This window comes from Asterias amurensis, chromosome 3 (genome assembly GCF_032118995.1).
Source record: "Asterias amurensis chromosome 3, ASM3211899v1".
Classification (NCBI taxonomy): Eukaryota; Metazoa; Echinodermata; class Asteroidea; order Forcipulatida; family Asteriidae; genus Asterias; species Asterias amurensis.
In genome coordinates, this window is record NC_092650.1 from 28,024,298 (window position 1) to 28,045,782 (window position 21,485).

The following is a 21,485-nucleotide window of genomic DNA, read 5'->3' on the forward strand; positions in this document are numbered from 1 at the left end:
GGCACAGTCTCGTCCACAAAATAATGACAAAATGAGATAAATGTTTCGTCTCGTATGTGCAGTTTTCAGGACTCCGTTTCTGGCGCCATAAAACTTGAGTTCTAATCTTTCATGTTTATTGCTAAATCTTTCATTTTGTGTGGACAGTGTTACTATGGCGAGTAAAACCAGGTTGTAATGGAGAAGTAGCATCATGAAAATCACTTCAAGTCAAACCAATGGTAGCAAATCTGTCTTTTAAAAAGACAAAAGCAGACAACCAAAATGGAGTACTCACTCTCAAAACCAGCTGACTTTTCTGTAATTTGCAGATCTAACCTTCAGTCTATTTGTAACTATACATGGAATTCAACATATCCTTTGAAGCCATTGGTGGACAGTTGCAGTATATTTAGTAATTCGCCAAGTGTCCAGTTTGTTTGCATTCTCCCTGAAGCAGTAAGATGTTCATGTATGAGAACCGTAACCTGAAGCTGTTTCCCCCCCATCTCAAGTCTCCTCTTGATTGGTCCGAGAGCGATGTGATGCACAGTGCTGACACAATACAGGTAATTGACTATGGCACAGATTTTGAATGCCTTAATGAATTCTCGTCTACCACAATGGGCAGCTTATTGGCCTTGGGTCTTGAAAACCAATATACTGCTGAAAGGTCATTTTTGTGTTCAATATCTCAACTTTTTTTTACTATATTTGAAATAAGATGTCTTGAGAATGAGCAGTCGGCAACTAATGATGAAATCAATTATTGCTTAAATTAGTTTTCAAGGAAGAAACTTGATCAATACTTTGAAGAGATCCATTTCCCAAATGTAAACAAAGGCTTTGTTTTTTTGCAATTGTTGACATGAAAAATGGCTGCAAGTGCTCTGTGCTATTTATTTCTGCTTCTCCTTGCCAATTCCAAACCCTAACCCTAACCAGTTCCAAACCCTAACCCCAACAAAACTCCAATTCCAAACCCTAACCAAATCCAAACCCATAAATGGTTACCCTTACCATAAATCGATATCGACCCTGAACCTTACACTACCCCCGCAGAATAAGCGTAACCATATCAATACTAAACAATGAAAAACCACAAATTTTGTTTCTTCTTTCAATATAGAAATTGTGTAATTTATTCAAGTTTCGAAATTCTTTTAAAGAATTAATTCCAGTACTTTGTCTTTCAATCTTTATATTTCAAACATTATTGACTTACTTAAACATCCAATTATGTGACATTGAAAAGTGACAGTTACTTGTAAAATATTAAAAACTATTTTTCAAAACAATTTATGTTATAATATTACTTTATTCAAACTATAAACTCAAATGAGATCTGTGTACTGTGCTGAACTTTGTTAATTATGAGAGGAAAATATTATATTAAGCAACCATTAACCATTTTAGTAAATTAAAAATTTTGCTCAAATTACAAAAAATATATATATAGTCTTTTTTTATATCAAGTCTGCTCTTTATAATTTATTATCTTAACAAATACTACACATCATAATGTAAAGCTTTTACACACATAAAAAAACGTGGCACAAATTTGGTTGTGGCTAACGTTTGCACAGTAGCATAAATTATCTCCACAGTACTGGTCCCAATATTAGAGATTTACCCCAGTATTACTTAAAGGAACACGTTGCATTGGATCGGTCGAGTTGGTCTTTGCAATGATCCAAGGCAATGTGTTCCTTTAAAGACAGACTGCTGTAAAGCATAAGGACATAAGCAAAGAATTCTGGATCCTGTTTTGAGTTGCTAATGAAACAAATTATCCCTGTTAGACAATTATTAATGAGCCACGTACTGTTCTAATAGTATAAATTTTAAAGTTTTAATATTAAAGTTTCAAATCCTACTTAATAATAAATTATTTTGGTGGTACCCATACACCGATTGGTGTTGGCACTGTATACTCAGTACTTTCCCGAGTCCTGTGAAAAAAATATCACAAGCATGTTACTCGGGTGGGATTCAAACCCACAAAAACCCTGTTCTAATAATATTTTGTGGTTTACAGAAAATATAAGGCAAATTTGGAGTATATAACAGCAAATAGGATTTATGTTCTCAGGAAAGTAAATTGAACAAAAATTGACAACAAAGAAAATTTGACTAGAACGGGGTTTCTAACCTTCTTGTATGAGTGGTGTTGCTCTGCCAACTTAGCTATCTAGTCATATGTTGGCAGTCTCCCAATGCTGTAATATCTCTATTTGGGGTGGGGGGTGCAGTCAGAAGTCATACAATGCTTCCCTCCATGAAAAAGCAGCAAAGTAGTCGCTGAACTAGACTTCATTGGAATGTGCATGATTTAAGTCCTTGTCTACATGTATGTTTCCTTAAACAAGACACTTATTTACATGTACCTTGGCTTTCCGTTAGTCCTAATATAATAATAATATTCAATTTTATGTATAAAGAAGAACAAAAATGTACAATTTTTCTCTGGTTCATAAGTGCTACTGATTACAAAAACATAGAAGAACATTCAGTTAGCACCAGTAAATGTTGTTCTCTCCATGAACCTAGAGATAGAAAAAGAGGGAGAGTTGAACACAAAGACTACAAGTTGTTAAGGTGCGATCCATCGAAAGCTTGTGTTAGTGGGAGAGTGTCGTGTGGCTGAGCTGTTAAGAGCACCGAATTCAAACTCTGGTGTTTCTGATCAGCAGAGTGTGGGTTCGATTCCCCAGCCGTGACACTCGTGTCCTTAAGTAAGACACATAACCATTGCTTCGTCCTTCGGATGGGCCGTAAAGCCGTTGGTCCCATGTGTTGTGTAAATGCATGTAAAAGAACCCAGTGCACTTATCGAAACAGAAGGGGTTCGCCCCGGTGTTCCTGGCTGGATTGGCAGCATATTGCGCCACAGCACCTTGTAAACCATTACATGGTGCTTAAGGATTACATGTATAGGTCTTATCTCAAACTCGCCCCACTCCTTGCAATAATACCGAGCGCTTTGTATCCTTTGGCAAAAGGCGCGTTATAAATACGGTTATTATTATTATTTTTAACTAGGCCTCTCAGCCATGACACGCCGCATACATATCCCACAAAACCTACAATACAATTACCTTCATGTTTACATTTACATGTACGTGCAGCAAGAAAAACTGTGCACTATAAAATATTTACAAATCTTGTAAAGTACTACCAATAAAAATGTTACTCAAAACTATGTAAAAAGTCAAGCCAGTACTGATGGATTAACACATTCTTTGAAAAAATTGATACCCATTGTTAAAGTGAAAATCACGAATGTTTGAGTTAAGAAAATGAAGCTAAACCTTTTAGAAAGGATTGAGGATCTGAATATAATGTTGTAGTTTGGAGACTAAGGCACTCAGGTCAAACTGTACAGTATTTATACTTCTAGATACAAGACAGACTGTCTTTAAACAGGCAACTATGATGGTCCTTCTGTTATGATAGATGGAACATAAGATACACAAATTACATCTGCTTCTATTCATCAGCAAAATAGAAAAATGTAAAAAATGTCTTAGTCTTTTGCTACCACAACCTTGCATGTTTGTAGGCACCTGACAGTAAACCTTGGCTAATGATTTGGGCAATCCCAAACTAAAACAATTATCTATATGTAGCTATAGATTAATGGTTAATGGTAACAAATAATACTGCAGGAATGATTGGATCAAATGATTGAGGCAAACGAGTCTTTGTTGACTCATGCAATTGTTAAATATTTTATTTATTTGCAAAGAGCATAATCTATGATGCTAAGACCCCATGTTGATAAAACTGTTTTGGTTCAAAAGTTGTGAAAGTATTTGTTTCTCCCATTGGGGTTTTCCTCCCACATCTAAAACTGAACATTTCTTCTGGTTTCCGAGTCATTCTTTCATTTGTATTTGCACGTTTGGGATGTGTTATGAACTTGTCCCTACTTGTATAAATCAAACATTTTTGGAAAAAAACAATTTCTTTCTAAACCCATATAAACATAGAAGTCTGGCTGCAGTAGATCAAGAGTCAAGAGTCAATTCTATTTTAACTTGGTAATTTTGATTCCATGTTATATTGTCAAAGAACTTATTTTGTTCTTTCAAGTAAGTTGATATTCAGATGAGCAGTAAACACGTTTTTTTTAATATGAGTGTGGACCCAAATTATCTGCGTTTGTAACATGTGTTTATAATATACATGTATGAGAGTAAATAATGAATGCTAAATCCTTAGCATCACTGTTCACTTCAAAGACTTGAGGGTTGCCATGGTTGCATGATTACAAATAAAGCCTTAGCAATGTGATATTCTAATATAAAAAAGGCAACTAGAAATGTAGAGGTTGACAAGCAATGTGGTAAAAAGATTATACTTTGGTAAAATAATTCAGCACCTGAACAATAAGAAGATGTTCTCAATGTTTCAAAAGTGTAAAATTATCTTTAGAGTTCCTTCTCATAAGAAACATGAAACATTAGCATCAACATCACTTAATATTATTTAGTTGCAAAATCCACAAATCCGGAACGAGTTCAACTCTATACTAAATGGAGCACCATCAATTTTCCCCCCCACAGTACTAGGGGAAAGCACTGATCGTACAACACTTGTCCCACAGTGGTGTACATGACGGGTAAACATAGTGCTTTCGGACACCCCATTTAAAATTTGGATACCCTGTTTTATCTGTCATTTACATGTAAATGTATAATATGTGAACAATTTGGACACCCAGTTTTTAAATTTCCAGCCAATTTGGACAGCCTTTTACCCGATTGAGGGTAAAAACATCCATCCAAACCTACACTATTGAACTGTAAAGTAAGTCACAGGTGTACAATGCAAGATAATATACTTACAAGTCTCAAAGGAAAGAAAACAAAAAGGAAAGAAACCTTTATTCTTTACCAGAGAAAAGCTTTCAAAATCTTGTTTCTCGATCCCTATCATTTGCTTCACCGTTGATCAACAGAGTGTCTTTAAATTCTTGCTCCTCAGCGCTGTTTACTTCATCTTCAGTTAGTGATACCTCATCTATTGGATCAGATTTCCATGGTAACTGTTCAGCGGCAGTCAAATGCTCTTCATTATCTGATGATGGAGGAGTGATATCCACTTGGGGTGTTTTGCTAGGAGTGGGAGGGGCTTCAGCCACAAATTCATGGGGATTCATCTCGGCACGAGCTGAAATCTCAGCACAACTTGCTGTTTTCCATGGGAGGGTTTTTTCACATGCTGTAGGTGAGCATGCCTCTGTTATTGTGGAAAGACAGGAAAAAACATTAAAACAAGTGTTAATAACAACTCATACTTTAGGATGGTGCATAAGTTTCTAGTAGATAATATGCAAATTAGATTTTTATTAATGATGTCACAGTGAAATAATCAGAATAAACCTGATTTACATATTATCTTCTTTAAATTGTTGCACCTCTACCAAAGGAAACTTGGTCTTATCAAGCTCATTACCAAACAAATGAAGTAGGACAAGCCAAAACCAAGAAAACTCTTGTTAGATTAAAGACTGATGCACATAATTCTCTTTTGATTTCAGTAAAAAATTGTTTATTAAGCTTTTAATATGATATCCAAAACGTATCACAGTGCAATTGGAGCAATAAACCCTCCCGAATCCATCACTTCTCTCCCCCAAACCTAAGAAGAATGCTATATTCCAATACATGGAACCTGGAATTGAAATCAAACATTTGCCAAACCTGAACACAATCCAAGATGAGGCAAAACAAACCAGGAGAAATAAAATCCCAAACCACAGCAATCATCATGTGGGTGAATGTGGGATGTCAAACTACAATGAGGAACCAAGAAGCATGAGATGATACTATCATTATATTGGACTAAGGCCAACTCACACATGGTTCAACTGCAGGCGGAAAACTACAGCACACCTGAAACTACATGTACAAATATGTAGATTTGAGCTCAAAAACAATTTTGCTTGAACGCCATCCTTTTTAAAGACACTGGACACTTTTGGTAATTGTCAAAGACCAGTCTTCTCACTTGGTGTATCTCAACATATGCATAAAATAACAAACCTGTGGAAATTTGAGCTCAATCGGTCATCGAAGTTGCGAGATATTAAAGAAAAAAAAACACCCTTGTCACACCATGGTCACACGAAGTTGTGTGCTTTCATCAGTGGTTGATTTCGAGACCTCAAATTCTAAACTTGAGGTCTCAAAATCAAATTTGTGGAAAATTACTTCTTTCTCGAAAACTATGTCACTTCAGAGGGAGCTGTTTCTCAAAATGTTTGATACTATCAACCTCTCCCCATTACTCGTAATCAAGAAAGGTTTTATGACAATAATTATTTTGAGTAATTACCGATAGTGTCCATTGCTTGAGGCTGAACAACGTACAGTATATTTGAGGGATAAAACAGGATTTTCTTTGTTCCTGCCACATTTGTAAAGCAACCATAGTTATGAAAATTTGGGTAAAGCCTGCAGTTCTTACATTCTTACTAGGCAATGATGACGAGGTCTTTAACACCTGTTTCTATGAAACAGTCATACAACTAAACTTTAAATTTAATATGAAAAGTGTGTAATGTCCTGCGTAAATAGGGTAGATTTCTGCATACATGTACATTATTCCAAGCATAATTTATGAGACAAATCTAATTTTGTAATAATGCGTATGTTTAGCAGCAAAACGCATGATTTTAAACATAATGCCCTGCTTCACCAAAACGCCACCAAGTTAACTGCCATAAATTACAACCAATTTCAAAAGACATTCCTGGAGCACAATTGGTGCTAATTTACTGGAATGCACCAAAACTGCAATAATAATTAACAACACCAATTTGACACCTAATTCCTGGTGCCAAATTGGTGCTGATTTAAATCATTGGAATGCACCAAAACTGCACCAACACTGAAAACACCAAAATGGCACAAAATCTCCCATTAATTCCACCAAAAGAACATCAACAACAGATTGTGGTGCAGTTTTGGTGTACACCAATTAAAAAAAAGCCTCCAGCTTTGTGGGAATTATCACCTAATCCCATCAAAATGAATTCCTTGAGTATTGCATAATCTGATTATATATGTACTAGGGTAAAGTGCATGTCACTAAATCATCTACGAAATCACAGCAAACTCACACTCGAATAGGTCATGTACAACATTGGTCAGGCTTGCAAACTGGATCAAGGATCGTTGTGCTTAAAATTACTGGACTTTTATAATCTTCTCGATTGTATTTTAACTTAAAACAAAGTTTGTATATTGAGCCTGGTACTTTGCAAAGGGAAACCTGGGGACACCAATGTTGTACCTTTCCATTATAATTTTATGCAGTAGAAGACAATATTTTTCTCACAAATCCTGAACTCAAAAGTATCATTTGTGTGAACCCAAATATTGTCCGCTTTAATACATGTTAAGACAATATTTTTCTCACAAATCCTGAACTCAAAAGTATCATTTGTGTGAACCCAAATATTGTCCGCTTTAATACATGTTTGTATTTGGTATCACCGTACAATCTTCCTCAAAGGCTGGATTGATGTGAACATCTGAAGTTGAAACTAAGTTCGCTGTTGGTAGATAACAAAATTCCTTAAAGTTGAATCAAGTGGTTTACGGTCAGTTTAGTTTCTAGAGTATTTGAACTCTCACAGATAAGAACGATTCAGAGACAGAATCGTTGGACACATTTATAGTAATACAATATCTTAGCAGAGAGTAACTATGACCAATGGAAATGTTCCTGATCTTTTGCTTAATCTAAGCTGTGAGTAAGTAAGCTGTTCAAAGAGCCCAGGCTTGTGGGAACAGTCCTAGACATAATACAACAACAATAAGCAAAGACAAAAAAAAAAAAAAACCTATATGAGTATTAAAAATCATTTAAAGATGTTCGGTTCATATTTTGGTGAAATTGATAAAAATGTTGAACGTAACATACAATAAAACAGACTAACCATGTCCCCTGTCACATCTAAAAATACCCAATCATGCTCATTATAGTCAAGTGACATGGCTTTGGTAATGTTAGCCATAGTAAGTATTGTGAGCCATACCCAATGTGTCTTGAATTAAAGCACTAGGTCTATAGTCATTGAATGTACATGGCTCGGATAACGTTAGCCATAGTCAGTGTATAGATACCCTATGTGTCTAAACATCTCTAATGAGTTGGGGTGGTTCTGAAAAGAACCGATGGTTTCAACTCGACGTTTCGATCAGTATGCTCTGAATGCCCAGACAATCGGAGCATACTGAACGAAATGTTGAGTTGAAACCAATGGTTATTTTTAGAACCACCCCAGCTCATTAGAGATAGTCATTACATGGTGTTACCGCAAACCTTTCCATATCGTGTTTCCACCATGCAAAGTTTCAAATCCTATGTGTCTATACATGCAAGCAATAAGTCTCTCTAATTGAATGTACTTACCTCTTGAGCTGTCAGGTTCTTCTGCAGACGGAACTTCTCGAGCTTTGAATGTAATACCCTCATCTTCATCTTCTTCTTCATCGGGCGTTATAACAACAGCTGGATATTCCTTAGAAGCTGGCACAAAGGAAACAAGAGAAAGGAAAAGTTACTTCAAGAGTTATAACAACAGCTTGATATTCCTTAGAAGCTGGCATATGGGAAACAAGATTCAATTCAATTCAATTCAAAATTGGTTTATTTTCCAAATAAAAAGTCACAGACTAATGGCATTAGAGAAAGGAAAGGTTATTTCAAGAGCAAAACAATTAGAAGGCTTTTAAGGTTTGAGATGATTCTAAGTTTAACAAGTTAGGACATGACGGAATACAATTAGGACCTCTGAAATCATACTATTAACGGCTAAAAAGCAATGGCTAAAACAATGGCTAATAAAAACGGTATATTTAGTGTCCTTGTCATTTTACAGCCAAGGGGCAACTGAGCTCATGAGAATGGTGAACACAGAGGGACAAAGGGCTTCTGAACAAACTTTAGTTTAGTGTCTTTACTTTGTTTAGTCATGTTTTAGGTTTGATGAAACTAGTCCAATAACAAAATGTTGGGGATAGTATTCTGAACATGAACACCATGGATGGAATTGGAAATATTGGGAAACTCCAGAGTTGTGTATAAAAGACTAACAACAAGTCTATTCATTCATGGCAACATTAAACTTAAGTTTAGTTCACTACATTTTGTGTGCAAAATACCATAAATCAAACTAACATTGCAAGCACCAAGCATTGACAAGCTTCTTGTTGTTGTTGTTGTTGTTGTTGTTGTTGTTGTTGTTGTTGTTGTTGTTGTTGTTGTTGTTGTTGTTGTTGTTGTTGTTGTTGTTGTTGTTGTTGTTGTTGTTGTTGTTGTTGTTGTTGTTGTTGTTGTTGTTGTTGTTGTTGTTGTTGTTGTTGTTGTTGTTGTTGTTGTTGTTGTTGTTGTTGTTGTTGTTGTTGTTGTTGTTGTTGTTGTTGTTGTTGTTGTTGTTGTTGTTGTTGTTGTTGTTGTTGTTGTTGTTGTTGTTGTTGTTGTTGTTGTTGTTGTTGTTGTTGTTGTTGTTGTTGTTGTTGTTGTTGTTGTTGTTGTTGTTGTTGTTGTTGTTGTTGTTGTTGTTGTTGTTGTTGTTGTTGTTGTTGTTGTTGTTGTTGTTGTTGTTGTTGTTGTTGTTGTTGTTGTTGTTGTTGTTGTTGTTGTTGTTGTTGTTGTTGTTGTTGTTGTTGTTGTTGTTGTTGTTGTTGTTGTTGTTGTTGTTGTTGTTGTTGTTGTTGTTGTTGTTGTTGTTGTTGTTGTTGTTGTTGTTGTTGTTGTTGTTGTTGTTGTTGTTGTTGTTGTTGTTGTTGTTGTTGTTGTTGTTGTTGTTGTTGTTGTTGTTGTTGTTGTTGTTGTTGTTGTTGTTGTTGTTGTTGTTGTTGTTGTTGTTGTTGTTGTTGTTGTTGTTGTTGTTGTTGTTGTTGTTGTTGTTGTTGTTGTTGTTGTTGTTGTTGTTGTTGTTGTTGTTGTTGTTGTTGTTGTTGTTGTTGTTGTTGTTGTTGTTGTTGTTGTTGTTGTTGTTGTTGTTGTTGTTGTTGTTGTTGTTGTTGTTGTTGTTGTTGTTGTTGTTGTTGTTGTTGTTGTTGTTGTTGTTGTTGTTGTTGTTGTTGTTGTTGTTGTTGTTGTTGTTGTTGTTGTTGTTGTTGTTGTTGTTGTTGTTGTTGTTGTTGTTGTTGTTGTTGTTGTTGTTGTTGTTGTTGTTGTTGTTGTTGTTGTTGTTGTTGTTGTTGTTGTTGTTGTTGTTGTTGTTGTTGTTGTTGTTGTTGTTGTTGTTGTTGTTGTTGTTGTTGTTGTTGTTGTTGTTGTTGTTGTTGTTGTTGTTGTTGTTGTTGTTGTTGTTGTTGTTGTTGTTGTTGTTGTTGTTGTTGTTGTTGTTGTTGTTGTTGTTGTTGTTGTTGTTGTTGTTGTTGTTGTTGTTGTTGTTGTTGTTGTTGTTGTTGTTGTTGTTGTTGTTGTTGTTGTTGTTGTTGTTGTTGTTGTTGTTGTTGTTGTTGTTGTTGTTGTTGTTGTTGTTGTTGTTGTTGTTGTTGTTGTTGTTGTTGTTGTTGTTGTTGTTGTTGTTGTTGTTGTTGTTGTTGTTGTTGTTGTTGTTGTTGTTGTTGTTGTTGTTGTTGTTGTTGTTGTTGTTGTTGTTGTTGTTGTTGTTGTTGTTGTTGTTGTTGTTGTTGTTGTTGTTGTTGTTGTTGTTGTTGTTGTTGTTGTTGTTGTTGTTGTTGTTGTTGTTGTTGTTGTTGTTGTTGTTGTTGTTGTTGTTGTTGTTGTTGTTGTTGTTGTTGTTGTTGTTGTTGTTGTTGTTGTTGTTGTTGTTGTTGTTGTTGTTGTTGTTGTTGTTGTTGTTGTTGTTGTTGTTGTTGTTGTTGTTGTTGTTGTTGTTGTTGTTGTTGTTGTTGTTGTTGTTGTTGTTGTTGTTGTTGTTGTTGTTGTTGTTGTTGTTGTTGTTGTTGTTGTTGTTGTTGTTGTTGTTGTTGTTGTTGTTGTTGTTGTTGTTGTTGTTGTTGTTGTTGTTGTTGTTGTTGTTGTTGTTGTTGTTGTTGTTGTTGTTGTTGTTGTTGTTGTTGTTGTTGTTGTTGTTGTTGTTGTTGTTGTTGTTGTTGTTGTTGTTGTTGTTGTTGTTGTTGTTGTTGTTGTTGTTGTTGTTGTTGTTGTTGTTGTTGTTGTTGTTGTTGTTGTTGTTGTTGTTGTTGTTGTTGTTGTTGTTGTTGTTGTTGTTGTTGTTGTTGTTGTTGTTGTTGTTGTTGTTGTTGTTGTTGTTGTTGTTGTTGTTGTTGTTGTTGTTGTTGTTGTTGTTGTTGTTGTTGTTGTTGTTGTTGTTGTTGTTGTTGTTGTTGTTGTTGTTGTTGTTGTTGTTGTTGTTGTTGTTGTTGTTGTTGTTGTTGTTGTTGTTGTTGTTGTTGTTGTTGTTGTTGTTGTTGTTGTTGTTGTTGTTGTTGTTGTTGTTGTTGTTGTTGTTGTTGTTGTTGTTGTTGTTGTTGTTGTTGTTGTTATTATTATTATTATTATTATATTATTATTATTATTATTAGTTTTATTGACAAGCTTCCACTCTATCGACTAGTAATGCCAAAACAGCTTTTTATCAAACTAACATTGCCTGCATCAAGCATTGACAAGCTTCCTAAACCCCAAGTAAACTCTATCAACTAGGATCCAGATCTTAATATACCTGCAATAGGTGAGTTATGATTCCTTTCTGCACATTGCATAGTTTGGAATTGATGCTCATTATGGACAGCTAGAGAAGTAAACTCTACCAACTAGGATCCAGATCTTAATATACCTGCAATAGGTGAGTTATGATTCCTTTCTGCACATTGCATAGTTTGGAATTGATGCTCATTATGGACAGCTAGAGAAGTAAACTCTACCAACTAGGATCCAGATCTTAATATACCTGCAATAGGTGAGTTATGATTCCTTTCTGCACATTGCATAGTTTGGAATTGATGCTCATTATGGACAGCTAGAGAAGTAAACTCTACCAACTAGGATCCAGATCTTAATATACCTGCAATAGGTGAGTTATGATTCCTTTCTGCACATTGCATAGTTTGGAATTGATGCTCATTATGGACAGCTAGAGAAGTAAACTCTACCAACTAGGATCCAGATCTTAATATACCTGCAATAGGTGAGTTATGATTCCTTTCTGCACATTGCATAGTTTGGAATTGATGCTCATTATGGACAGCTAGAGAAGTAAACTCTACCAACTAGGATCCAGATCTTAATATACCTGCAATAGGTGAGTTATGATTCCTTTCTGCACATTGCTTAGATTGGAATCGATGCTCATTATGGACAGCTAGAGACATCAGATTTGGTTTACTTCGATGTCTTGGATGTTGATTGCGAGACATACGATGTAACTGTAGCTTCATGCTTCGATGCATCAGCTTCTGAGGCTCCAGAATATCAATGTCCATATGACGTGACCGCCGATGGTTAATCTAAGGGCAAAGGTTAAAGGTCATAAATTATTTCCCTTGACCTCCGGTGCTTAATCAAAAGGCAAAAAAAGCACCTGAACATCGAAATTCAGTTACTTTGTTAACAAACAAAATAATGAAAAGGAGAGGAAAAAATACCCAGCTGTCCAAGATTGCATCATTCTTACAAATTTGTCTGTCTAATCCAGGTAAAGCCATTGGAATTGACGGATGTTGGAGACCTTTGATCTAAATCATCTGGTTCAGTTGTGGCAATTATTTTAATCTTCAGTGTAAAGATCTTATTATAAAGTTATTCAATATTTAAACCTAAACATTTGGGGTGGAGGGGTGGGTCAAAAAAACAAAAAACAAAAAAACAATCCAAATTGTTTAACATTGACTTTTCTGTAGTATAAAACCATTGGCTCTCTAAGTATTGTTTGTGAAGCTTTGCATGGTGCGGAGAAATAGGAAGAACTTGCGGGTACAACCATGTATTAATCTCTTTAGTGCGAGTGCTGGCTCTGAGAAGAGCCGGTGTGGCGGTTTTAGCTTTCCGGCGTGTTCAGTTTTCCGGGTGACCTCTCAGATACCGCCGCGAGTACCCTTGCGAGCACTGTAGTTCTCTCAGCAGTGACCCCACATTGTTTATATTACGATTCTTTTCTGTGTAGTCACATAATCGCTTGTCCTATCTTTACATGTATTCATGGGAACAACTTCAGGCAGGTCACACTCTGCTTGCATAAAAAACAACTCATACGATCCACGCGTTTGCCGCTAGTTGCACTCGACTCGTGGACGCCGCCGTGACAGCTACCGGAGGGTAACGGATAACTCAATACGGCACTAAAAATGGACTACTTTCGCTTGCTGTGCGCAGGCATCGCATGACGTATTGCTACCGTATTTGGTCATTCGGAAAACTGAACAAAGCGGAAAGTTGAAACCGCCACACCGGTGTGGTCTTAACGTTTCAAACAGTATACTTTGCTCATCTTCAGAAGAATGACTTAGACAAGAGATTTACACATGGTTGTCCCTGCAGGTTTACTAATTCAAAAGTGTTTTCCTCCATTGGTTCTCAGTCAGACATTCAATCAAGACTTCGTTGTAATTTGATAACACCTTAATCCTGTGATGTGGTTTTTAGCTGTCAACTTGTCTATTGACATTGACATCATTGAAACAGAGTTTAACTTTAATCTCTACATCATTGATAAAGAAGAAGCTTACCTGTTTCTGTGGTTTATACATGTTGGTTGCAAGGAGATTAAGATGATGTGAAGATGACTCAGTGACGTGTTTCTTAGCGATGCCTGTTTCCATCTGCTGCATATCTAGGCATGGTACACTGTCATTGACAGGCAGTCCACTGATGGGAATGAGAATAAATCAATCAGTCCATCAATCAATCAATCAATCAATTAATCAATACAGGTGGTAATATAGAGCAAGCTAGACATGGTACACTGTCATGTACATACAGTCCACTGTTAGCAATCGGATTAAATCAGTACAGGTGGAAATATAAAACAGATGGTATAAGAATCAAGTCTAATGAATAAAGGTGAACATTCTGACGTTAACTGAAAATTGAAGTAACACATTAGTTCACAGAACTTGTGCAAACAGTGTTGATTCACATCATAATAAGGGTAAAAATTCCCAGCTAACCCATATAATATATAAAATATGCTCGACGTAGCACTGTGCAGAATTCCCTGCTTCCATAAGCGCCGAATCTCTGCTTTCGGTAAGCAGAGCCATGAAATTGGGCCCTGACTTCTTGACGAGAGACTAAACATTCTGGTAGCTACTTACCTGAACGATGGTCGACTTGGTACAGTCTGCAGCATATCCGATGATTTATTACGTAACATATTAGCCCATGATTGGTCAAGTGGGAAAGCGAAGGATCCATGAGTCTTAATATAATCTTTGGCATCTTTCTCATTCAGTTTACTGAACACTTCTAATATCTTAGGATCTCCAACTTTATTTCTTTCTTGCACCAGCAAAGGTTCGATGTATTTCTGATTGATGTGCTCCCATCTGTAGACAAAGGAAAAACACCAACGGTTTTCTGGCATTAAAGGCAGTGTACACTATTGGTAAATACTCAAAATAATTATTAGCACAAAACCTCATTTGGTAACAAGTAATGGGGAGAGGTTGATAGTATAAAATATTGTGAGAAATGGCTCCCTCTGAAGTTACGCAGTTTTCGAAAAAGAAGTAATTTTCCACGAGTTTGAATTTAAGACCTAAAGTTTAGAATTTGAGGTCTCGAAATGAAGCATCTGAAAGCACACAACTTTGTGTGACAAGGGTGTTTTTTCTTTCATAGTTATCTCGTAACTTCGACGACCAATCAAGCTCAAATTTTCATAGGTGTGTTATTTTATACATATGTTGAGATACAGCAAGTGAGAAGACTAGTCTTTGACAATTACCAATAGTATCCAGTGTCTTTAAAGGGAAAGAACATTTACTTGGTGAGAAGTACAGCAGCTTTCGATAGAATAAAGCATTTTGAAAATCATTTCACTTCGAGGTATGTAAACAGATGTCAGTTTTTATTCCCAAAAATTTTAATCCGAGAAGCCATACAGACAGTGACATATCTCAGATTGTTTATTTCATTTTTAGATTATTCTTCCTGTGTAACATAATCACTTCAAATTGTTGGCAGTATCAAAAAAAAAAATGCTATAACCTTTTGAAATGAAACTTTCAAGTTAGTTTTAAGGTATAAATCTACAACTTTATAGGATTGAAGTAAACAGTGGGTTCCAATTACTCAACAAACAAAATCGATTTAAACAAATACTTTAATACTTTATACTTAATTTTCTTTTCTGTTCATCCTGGTTTTGTTTCTCTGTTATTTTCTGTACATTTTTCATTTTTGTACAATATCTTTTAAAAACTGAGTAGGTTTGAGCTTTGTACATTTTCACATCATATTTAATCTTATTAATATTGGATAGTAAAATGTCTTACTTTTCTCTCCAATGGTGATGCCCATACTGTCCTAGGATCTCTTCAATGCCTACCATTAGATGGTCACTTAACTATACAACCAATCACAAGTAATGTAATATAATGTTAGCAAATGAGTAAACACAAGGAAAACTGACTGGGTAAATTTTAAATGATTTGTGGTACAACAAGGAAATGTTGTAATTACTATCCACTGGCTGGCGCTTCCAGGTTGTGTCATAAACTTGATTGTGATCCCTGGCTACACGGCAGATACAAGTTATGGCTGTGAATGGCACCCCCGAACAAATATATTGACAAAATAGAAAGACTGCCAATATAGTTAGGGCTAGACAGCTCAGTTGATAGCTCCATTAAACCGGAGGTCGCTGGTTCAAATCCTGTTCTAGTACATTTGTCTTTGTTCAACCACAAATCAACACCTTTGACAGCGGGTCTTTTATATTTGATATTTTATAAATAGATCTACTGCTTTTAGATCCTCGCAATATGTCACCAACCCAAACAGTGCCATTAATGGTGTCAAAGGGAGAGACGCACCATTGGCTTAGAAGTGTACACAATGCGTATTATGTACATGTTTCCATTATTTGACGTCGGTGATGGCAAGCTGCCATGCAAAGATTGTATATCTAACGGATGAAGTAAGTCTGACTGTAAAAGTGTCTCACTCAAAACCACAGGCATCAACAGTCAACTGTTCTATTGAGTCAAGTAGAACCACCCCAACCCAATTAGAGATTATCATTTCATGGGGTGACCACAAACCTTACTTTATCGTATTTCCGCCATGCAAAGTTTCAAATCCTACACTAGCATAATCCTCAAGCCACATATTTATCAGATGTCTACCTAATAATTTCTGTCAATAAGTAACTATACTTCCTTCTTCCTTCTGGAGATTCCCAGGTCTGAAACCGAAACCACCTGTTTTAATTTCACTGAGTGGATTGAGGGGTAAATAGAAGTCATTGAAACGTACCCGTTCATATATCTCTTCATTCATGGAGGGTTTATGTTTGATGGCTTTCTTAACATGAAGCTTGTTGACTAAAGGTTTGATCGTTGTTCCCTGTAAACAAAACCAAGATATTGTTTGTTTAAACTCTCTCAATGACATATATGTAGAGGTTGTTTTTACCCTTCATGCTCTTACATGTACACCAATGTGTATAAAAGTAATGTACACGTATACTCAGTACTTTCCCATGTCATGTTTTGTTCACAGGACTCAGGTTTTCATAGAGTAGAGTGGCTGTGCAGCCGACTGATGATGATGATGATGATGATGATGATGTGGAAATACATGTAAGAATAGTCTCAGCGATTCCTTAAAATCTGCACTGACTTTGTCAAATGTTGCACAAAAACTAAAAGCACAGTTCCTTAATTCTTAGTGATGTTAGAAAACTTATGGCATATTTATGGATGACGTTTTGTCTTTATATCTACATGTTTATATGTTGGTCAGTTTTGTAGAAGTCTATCGGTGTGTTTGTTGTTGTTTGTCTGTCCGTAGGTACAGGAACAAAATAACACACTTTATCCCAACGCAAGTTAAACATCTATTAAATGGGGTATGAGGGCCACTGTTTCTGTGTAATGTAAGGTATTTCTTACCTGTAGAAAGACTGTGAACATGACGACTACAATACAAGTAGTAAACATGATGGTTTTACTTGCGACTGTCTGTGCACATAGTAGAGCAACTAAAGAGAATGCTATTGCACCTCGTAGGCCTCCATAAGCCATGATGAACTGCTCTGTCTTAGCGATGCAAGCAAGACGAAACCGGTTAGCAACCCATGTTTGAATTATCACCCCTAATAAGGAGAAACAGCAAGCTACGTTTTACAAACTACAGTCTAAGACATTAATGGCTATCGCTACAGTGATTGTTAACAGATTGTTATCAGAGTTCAGAAGATGAATTTTTATTTAAAATCAGATTTGGGCTAAATGTCCCCATGTTAAGAAATTCTGCAATGCATTTTGCCAATATTTTGTTCGTTGACTGGAATTTTGACTATTGATATCAATTTATTTTAGTTATTTATTCTGACTTTGGCAAAACTTTCATTCATTTAGAAAAGTTTAGCAATCACTAAAATGTCAAGAAACTAGATAATTCCATGTGCTTAATTCAACTTCATAAAGTCTGACACAATATTACAAATTTTTGAAAATTTGGACTCAATTGGTTATCAAAGTTGCAAGAGAATAATGAAAGAAAAACACTCTGGTTGTACAGATTTATGTGCTTTCAGATTCCTAATAAAAGGCTTCAGGCCTGGAGTCTTTTAAATATTTGAGTGAGAAATTACCTTTTTCTCAAAAACTACGTTACTTCAGAGGGAGCCGTTTCTCACAATGTTTTATACTACCAACAGCTCTCCATCGCTCATTACCAAGTAAATTTTATGCTAACAATTATTTTGAGTGAATGTGTCCAGTGCCATTAAGCAGCTCTAGTAGAAGTTGGCCCAGGACAAATAATAATAACAATAATAATTGATGTTTTAACCTTAAAATGTGTAAACTCAATGTAATTTTGCCCATGGCAATCAAATTGATTTTTTTTAATAAACCATGAAAAAAAATAATACAGAAATGACTGGTCCCTTACTGTTACTTACCAATGCTTCTGTAGAGTAGACAGAATACCAGCGTACATACTACAAAGACTGTGTTCCATTGATGCTCAGAAAGATCAACTAGGGTAGTTACACCCAGGAAGATAAAGATGATCGTCTCACTAATACTACTTAACATCTTCATGAAGTACTTAATTGTTGTATGAGACTTCTGAGAGATATTGGCTTCCACGTAGGGCTTCATGAACATGGCACAAAACACAATCCTACATCATAACAAAAACATAAAATAATATATCAATTAATTTTATCTCAAAATTATTAATAAAACTTTTGAATACAAGTTTCCATTGATGTATGATATATGGACAGAATAATTTGGGGCCAAAACAAGAAGTTTAATATGGTGTGTGGGACACTTCTGTCAAAATAAACAATGGATTTAATTATAACAAGCATATTGCATTCTTAAATTTCATCACAATGATTGAAAAATAATAAACCATAACATCGATCATAAAAATGAGGTTGACAGAACAGTTCATCATGCAGGCAGGACCTACATATTGTAATACGATTCCTTTCACTGTCCAAGGAGCAATAACAGGTTATTAAAAAAGCCTTTTAAAATCCCTTGCTGAGGGGTTATTGTGTAACCCCATAATCCAGACCTTTGTCCTCACTTATTGTATGGCTTACAAGAATAAACAGGCTGCTGTCATTGTTCACCATTAAACAGCCTAGACTTAAGCATACCATGACAGATTTTTGGCTGTGGCTCAGAGCCAAGGGCTGCCTTCTCAATTTTCAAATCCTGGAACTATTTATGAGAAGCTTTGTTGTCGTTTCTTTGCCAAGGCAGGGTCTCATTGTGGCCATGATATTTTCAAGGAAACAGGATTACTCAAGATGCTTATACTTAATTCCAAACAATATTTATTTTTAATACCGATGGATAAAACAAAAAATCAATGAAGTGAGATATAATCTTGTAACCTCTTTTAAATTTAGTGTTAAACAAACATCTTTTTGAACCACACTGAGTTTAGACCTTATGACGATAATTTAGTAAAACGAACTTACGCTAAAATGGACGACAGTCTAAACATCTCAGCTGTCAGATACGCCATGTATGACATCGCAAAGACAAAGATGGGTTCAATAACTCTAGCCTTGTGTGTGAAACGAGTTAAGACTGCCGTTAGGAAGCCAAAGAGTAGACCAATCACAACTCCTCCAATTGCAACAACGAAGAATGAGAAGAAGCCTGCTACGTAGTCAATAGCGAGGAGGTTATCCGCACCAATAGCATTGAAGCTTTCAAACATTCTGTAGAGAACCTAATAAAAGGCAATGAAAAAACAATAAGATAAAAGGTTCAACCAAAATTTGTTTTTAAGTAAAACAAAAGTTTAGTTCAAAACAAATAGTTATATAGGATTTGAGGCATTGCATGGTGAGGTATCAATGTACAACAAATAGTTAGTGGCAAATTTTTACCCTCAGCAGAGTCATTCTTGGAGGCAGAGTCTCAAAGCCTTCAAGAAAGACTCTAGGGTGAAATGTCAGGCCACTAAGTATTTGTTCCTTTTAGGTGCTAAGCAATCTACAACAGCTAAATAATACCATTTTCTCAAGAGTTAAGGACATGAGCATGTTTATGCTTTTAAAAGGAAATCTAAACCTTGGATTTTCTTGCTGTAGTATTCACAATCAAATGTGCATTGTCCTCACAGTTGCAAGGGTGTTCTTCAGGTACCTGTGATCACAAATTAACATTATCCAGGCCATAGATAAGATTACCTCTCATAGAAAACAAAGTTCAAAATCCCAAATTAATTAAACACCCATATGATGAATACCATGAAGAAAGAGAAACACAATGTAGTAACAGTAACCAATCTGTCTATATTACACCTTATTTAATTCATTCACTAGCCTGATGACCCGATGACCTGATGAGTTGTGCTGATCGGTCTCTATCAAGCATAGTGTTAGAGAGAGGCGGACAGCTTAAGACCAGTGTCAGATTCAGTGAATGATTTAACGGTCATATTGACCTCATTGTCCAGGGCTGGTCAAGGGGCATCAAGCTTTTAGAGAAGGACAGGACTAGCTTATTTTATTATTACACACAATGGTGTTTTTCTGCCTTTAAAATGGATCCCTCAGCAATGTCACCTTTCATCTAGTTTTTGAAGTAAGGTTACTGATCCTTTTTGAGTGATAATGTCATTTTTGTTTGGATACTGTAGGAAATAAATAAACCTTGAATCTCATTTTATGTTTTCATCTACATGTACAGATCTAGTGATCCAAACGGAGTTTGTCAGATCATCAGTCATAGTGCTGTCCAGATCGTCAGATAACAAGCAAAGGGTATTCTGGTTGACAAAATGACTGAATTCTAGACTGTAATCTTAATCTACTTGAATTAGTGCTTGATTTGCAAAACTGTTGTTTTTCCTGTGTTGTGTCCTCACAAAACACCATCCTGTGTTTTTCAGGGCTTCAATTATTCCAATTAACTGTTTTTTCTTGTTTTCTGTTCATTTCATTAACATTTCATATATTATTCAAAATCAACTGACAGCACACAATTTAATTATGAAGAGTTTACTAAGGGTAAAAGTATATTTCAAATGTACACTAAAGTATAAAAATGACACAATTTTTTTTTAAGAGCAGACTAGACTGTAATTTTAAAGAAGACAATTAATTGTAGATGTCAACACACACAAGGCAAAACAAATTGCAAAGTGCTTATAAGTAAATGGGGTAAGAAGACTTTAAAACAAAAATCCCAAGGCACCCCCATCATTGATGGTGAGAATCAAAATGTCTCAGTGTTCAATCTGTCTTCCTTTTGTTTTGATATTTTATTATAGTTACCATGGTTACAGTCCTCTTTGACCAGTAGACCTTACCATCAACAAGAAGTCAGATGGTGGCCCTATAGGTTTCTAGATGGAACCCCACAATTCATCTTCAACTATGAACTTAGATATTGTGTAAGTGAAAAGAAAGAGAGAAAAAAAACGAAAAGCCAACTGATGAGTCTCCAATTTGGACCGAGATGAAACCCGACAGCCGCATCACCAAACTACACGCCGCTCATTATAGATACAGTGTGGAGAATAATTATTCATGTACTGGATGCATTTATAATCATTCTGTTAGGGATCCATGGGAAATTAATGTAAAGTGATTCTTGCATCTGAAGATGTACATTACATTTTCTGCGCCTTGAACACCCAGCAGGGTGGATATGTGCGCATTACAAGTCTTATTATTATTTATTATTATTATTATGATACAAATATCACTTAATAATTACCAACTCCTTTTGGTCAGTTTGCAATCAGCAAATTATATTTTCCCTTAGTAATTACCAAGGAGGAACAGGCGTTAACAAAACATGTTCCTGGTTTGTACATAGAGCAAGGAATAATTGCCAAATACAAATTATCTGTCATCAAAG

The 21,485-nt window shown here is 35.7% G+C and overlaps 1 protein-coding gene across 3 annotated transcripts in view; it reads right to left on the reverse strand.

Annotated features, from left to right (window-relative positions):
- Positions 1-1,119: 1,119 nt before the first annotated feature.
- LOC139934633 (sodium/hydrogen exchanger 3-like) overlaps positions 1,120-21,485 on the reverse strand; it is a 35,194-nt gene continuing 14,828 nt past the window's right edge. For 2 of the 3 annotated variants that reach the window (XM_071928934.1, XM_071928935.1), the window contains exons 5-14: positions 19,088-19,344; positions 18,047-18,270; positions 17,031-17,233; positions 16,393-16,482; positions 15,411-15,481; positions 14,229-14,459; positions 13,641-13,779; positions 12,209-12,422; positions 8,407-8,523; positions 1,120-5,223 (exon numbers count right to left, since the gene is read on the reverse strand). In XM_071928934.1, coding sequence (XP_071785035.1) covers positions 4,892-5,223; positions 8,407-8,523; positions 12,209-12,422; positions 13,641-13,779; positions 14,229-14,459; positions 15,411-15,481; positions 16,393-16,482; positions 17,031-17,233; positions 18,047-18,270; positions 19,088-19,344 — 1,878 coding nt within the window. In that variant the 3' untranslated portion in view covers positions 1,120-4,891. Of the gene's footprint in view, positions 5,224-7,489; positions 7,544-8,406; positions 8,524-12,208; positions 12,423-13,640; positions 13,780-14,228; positions 14,460-15,410; positions 15,482-16,392; positions 16,483-17,030; positions 17,234-18,046; positions 18,271-19,087; positions 19,345-21,485 lie in introns of all 3 variants that reach the window. The other variant, XM_071928936.1, reaches the window with a different exon arrangement.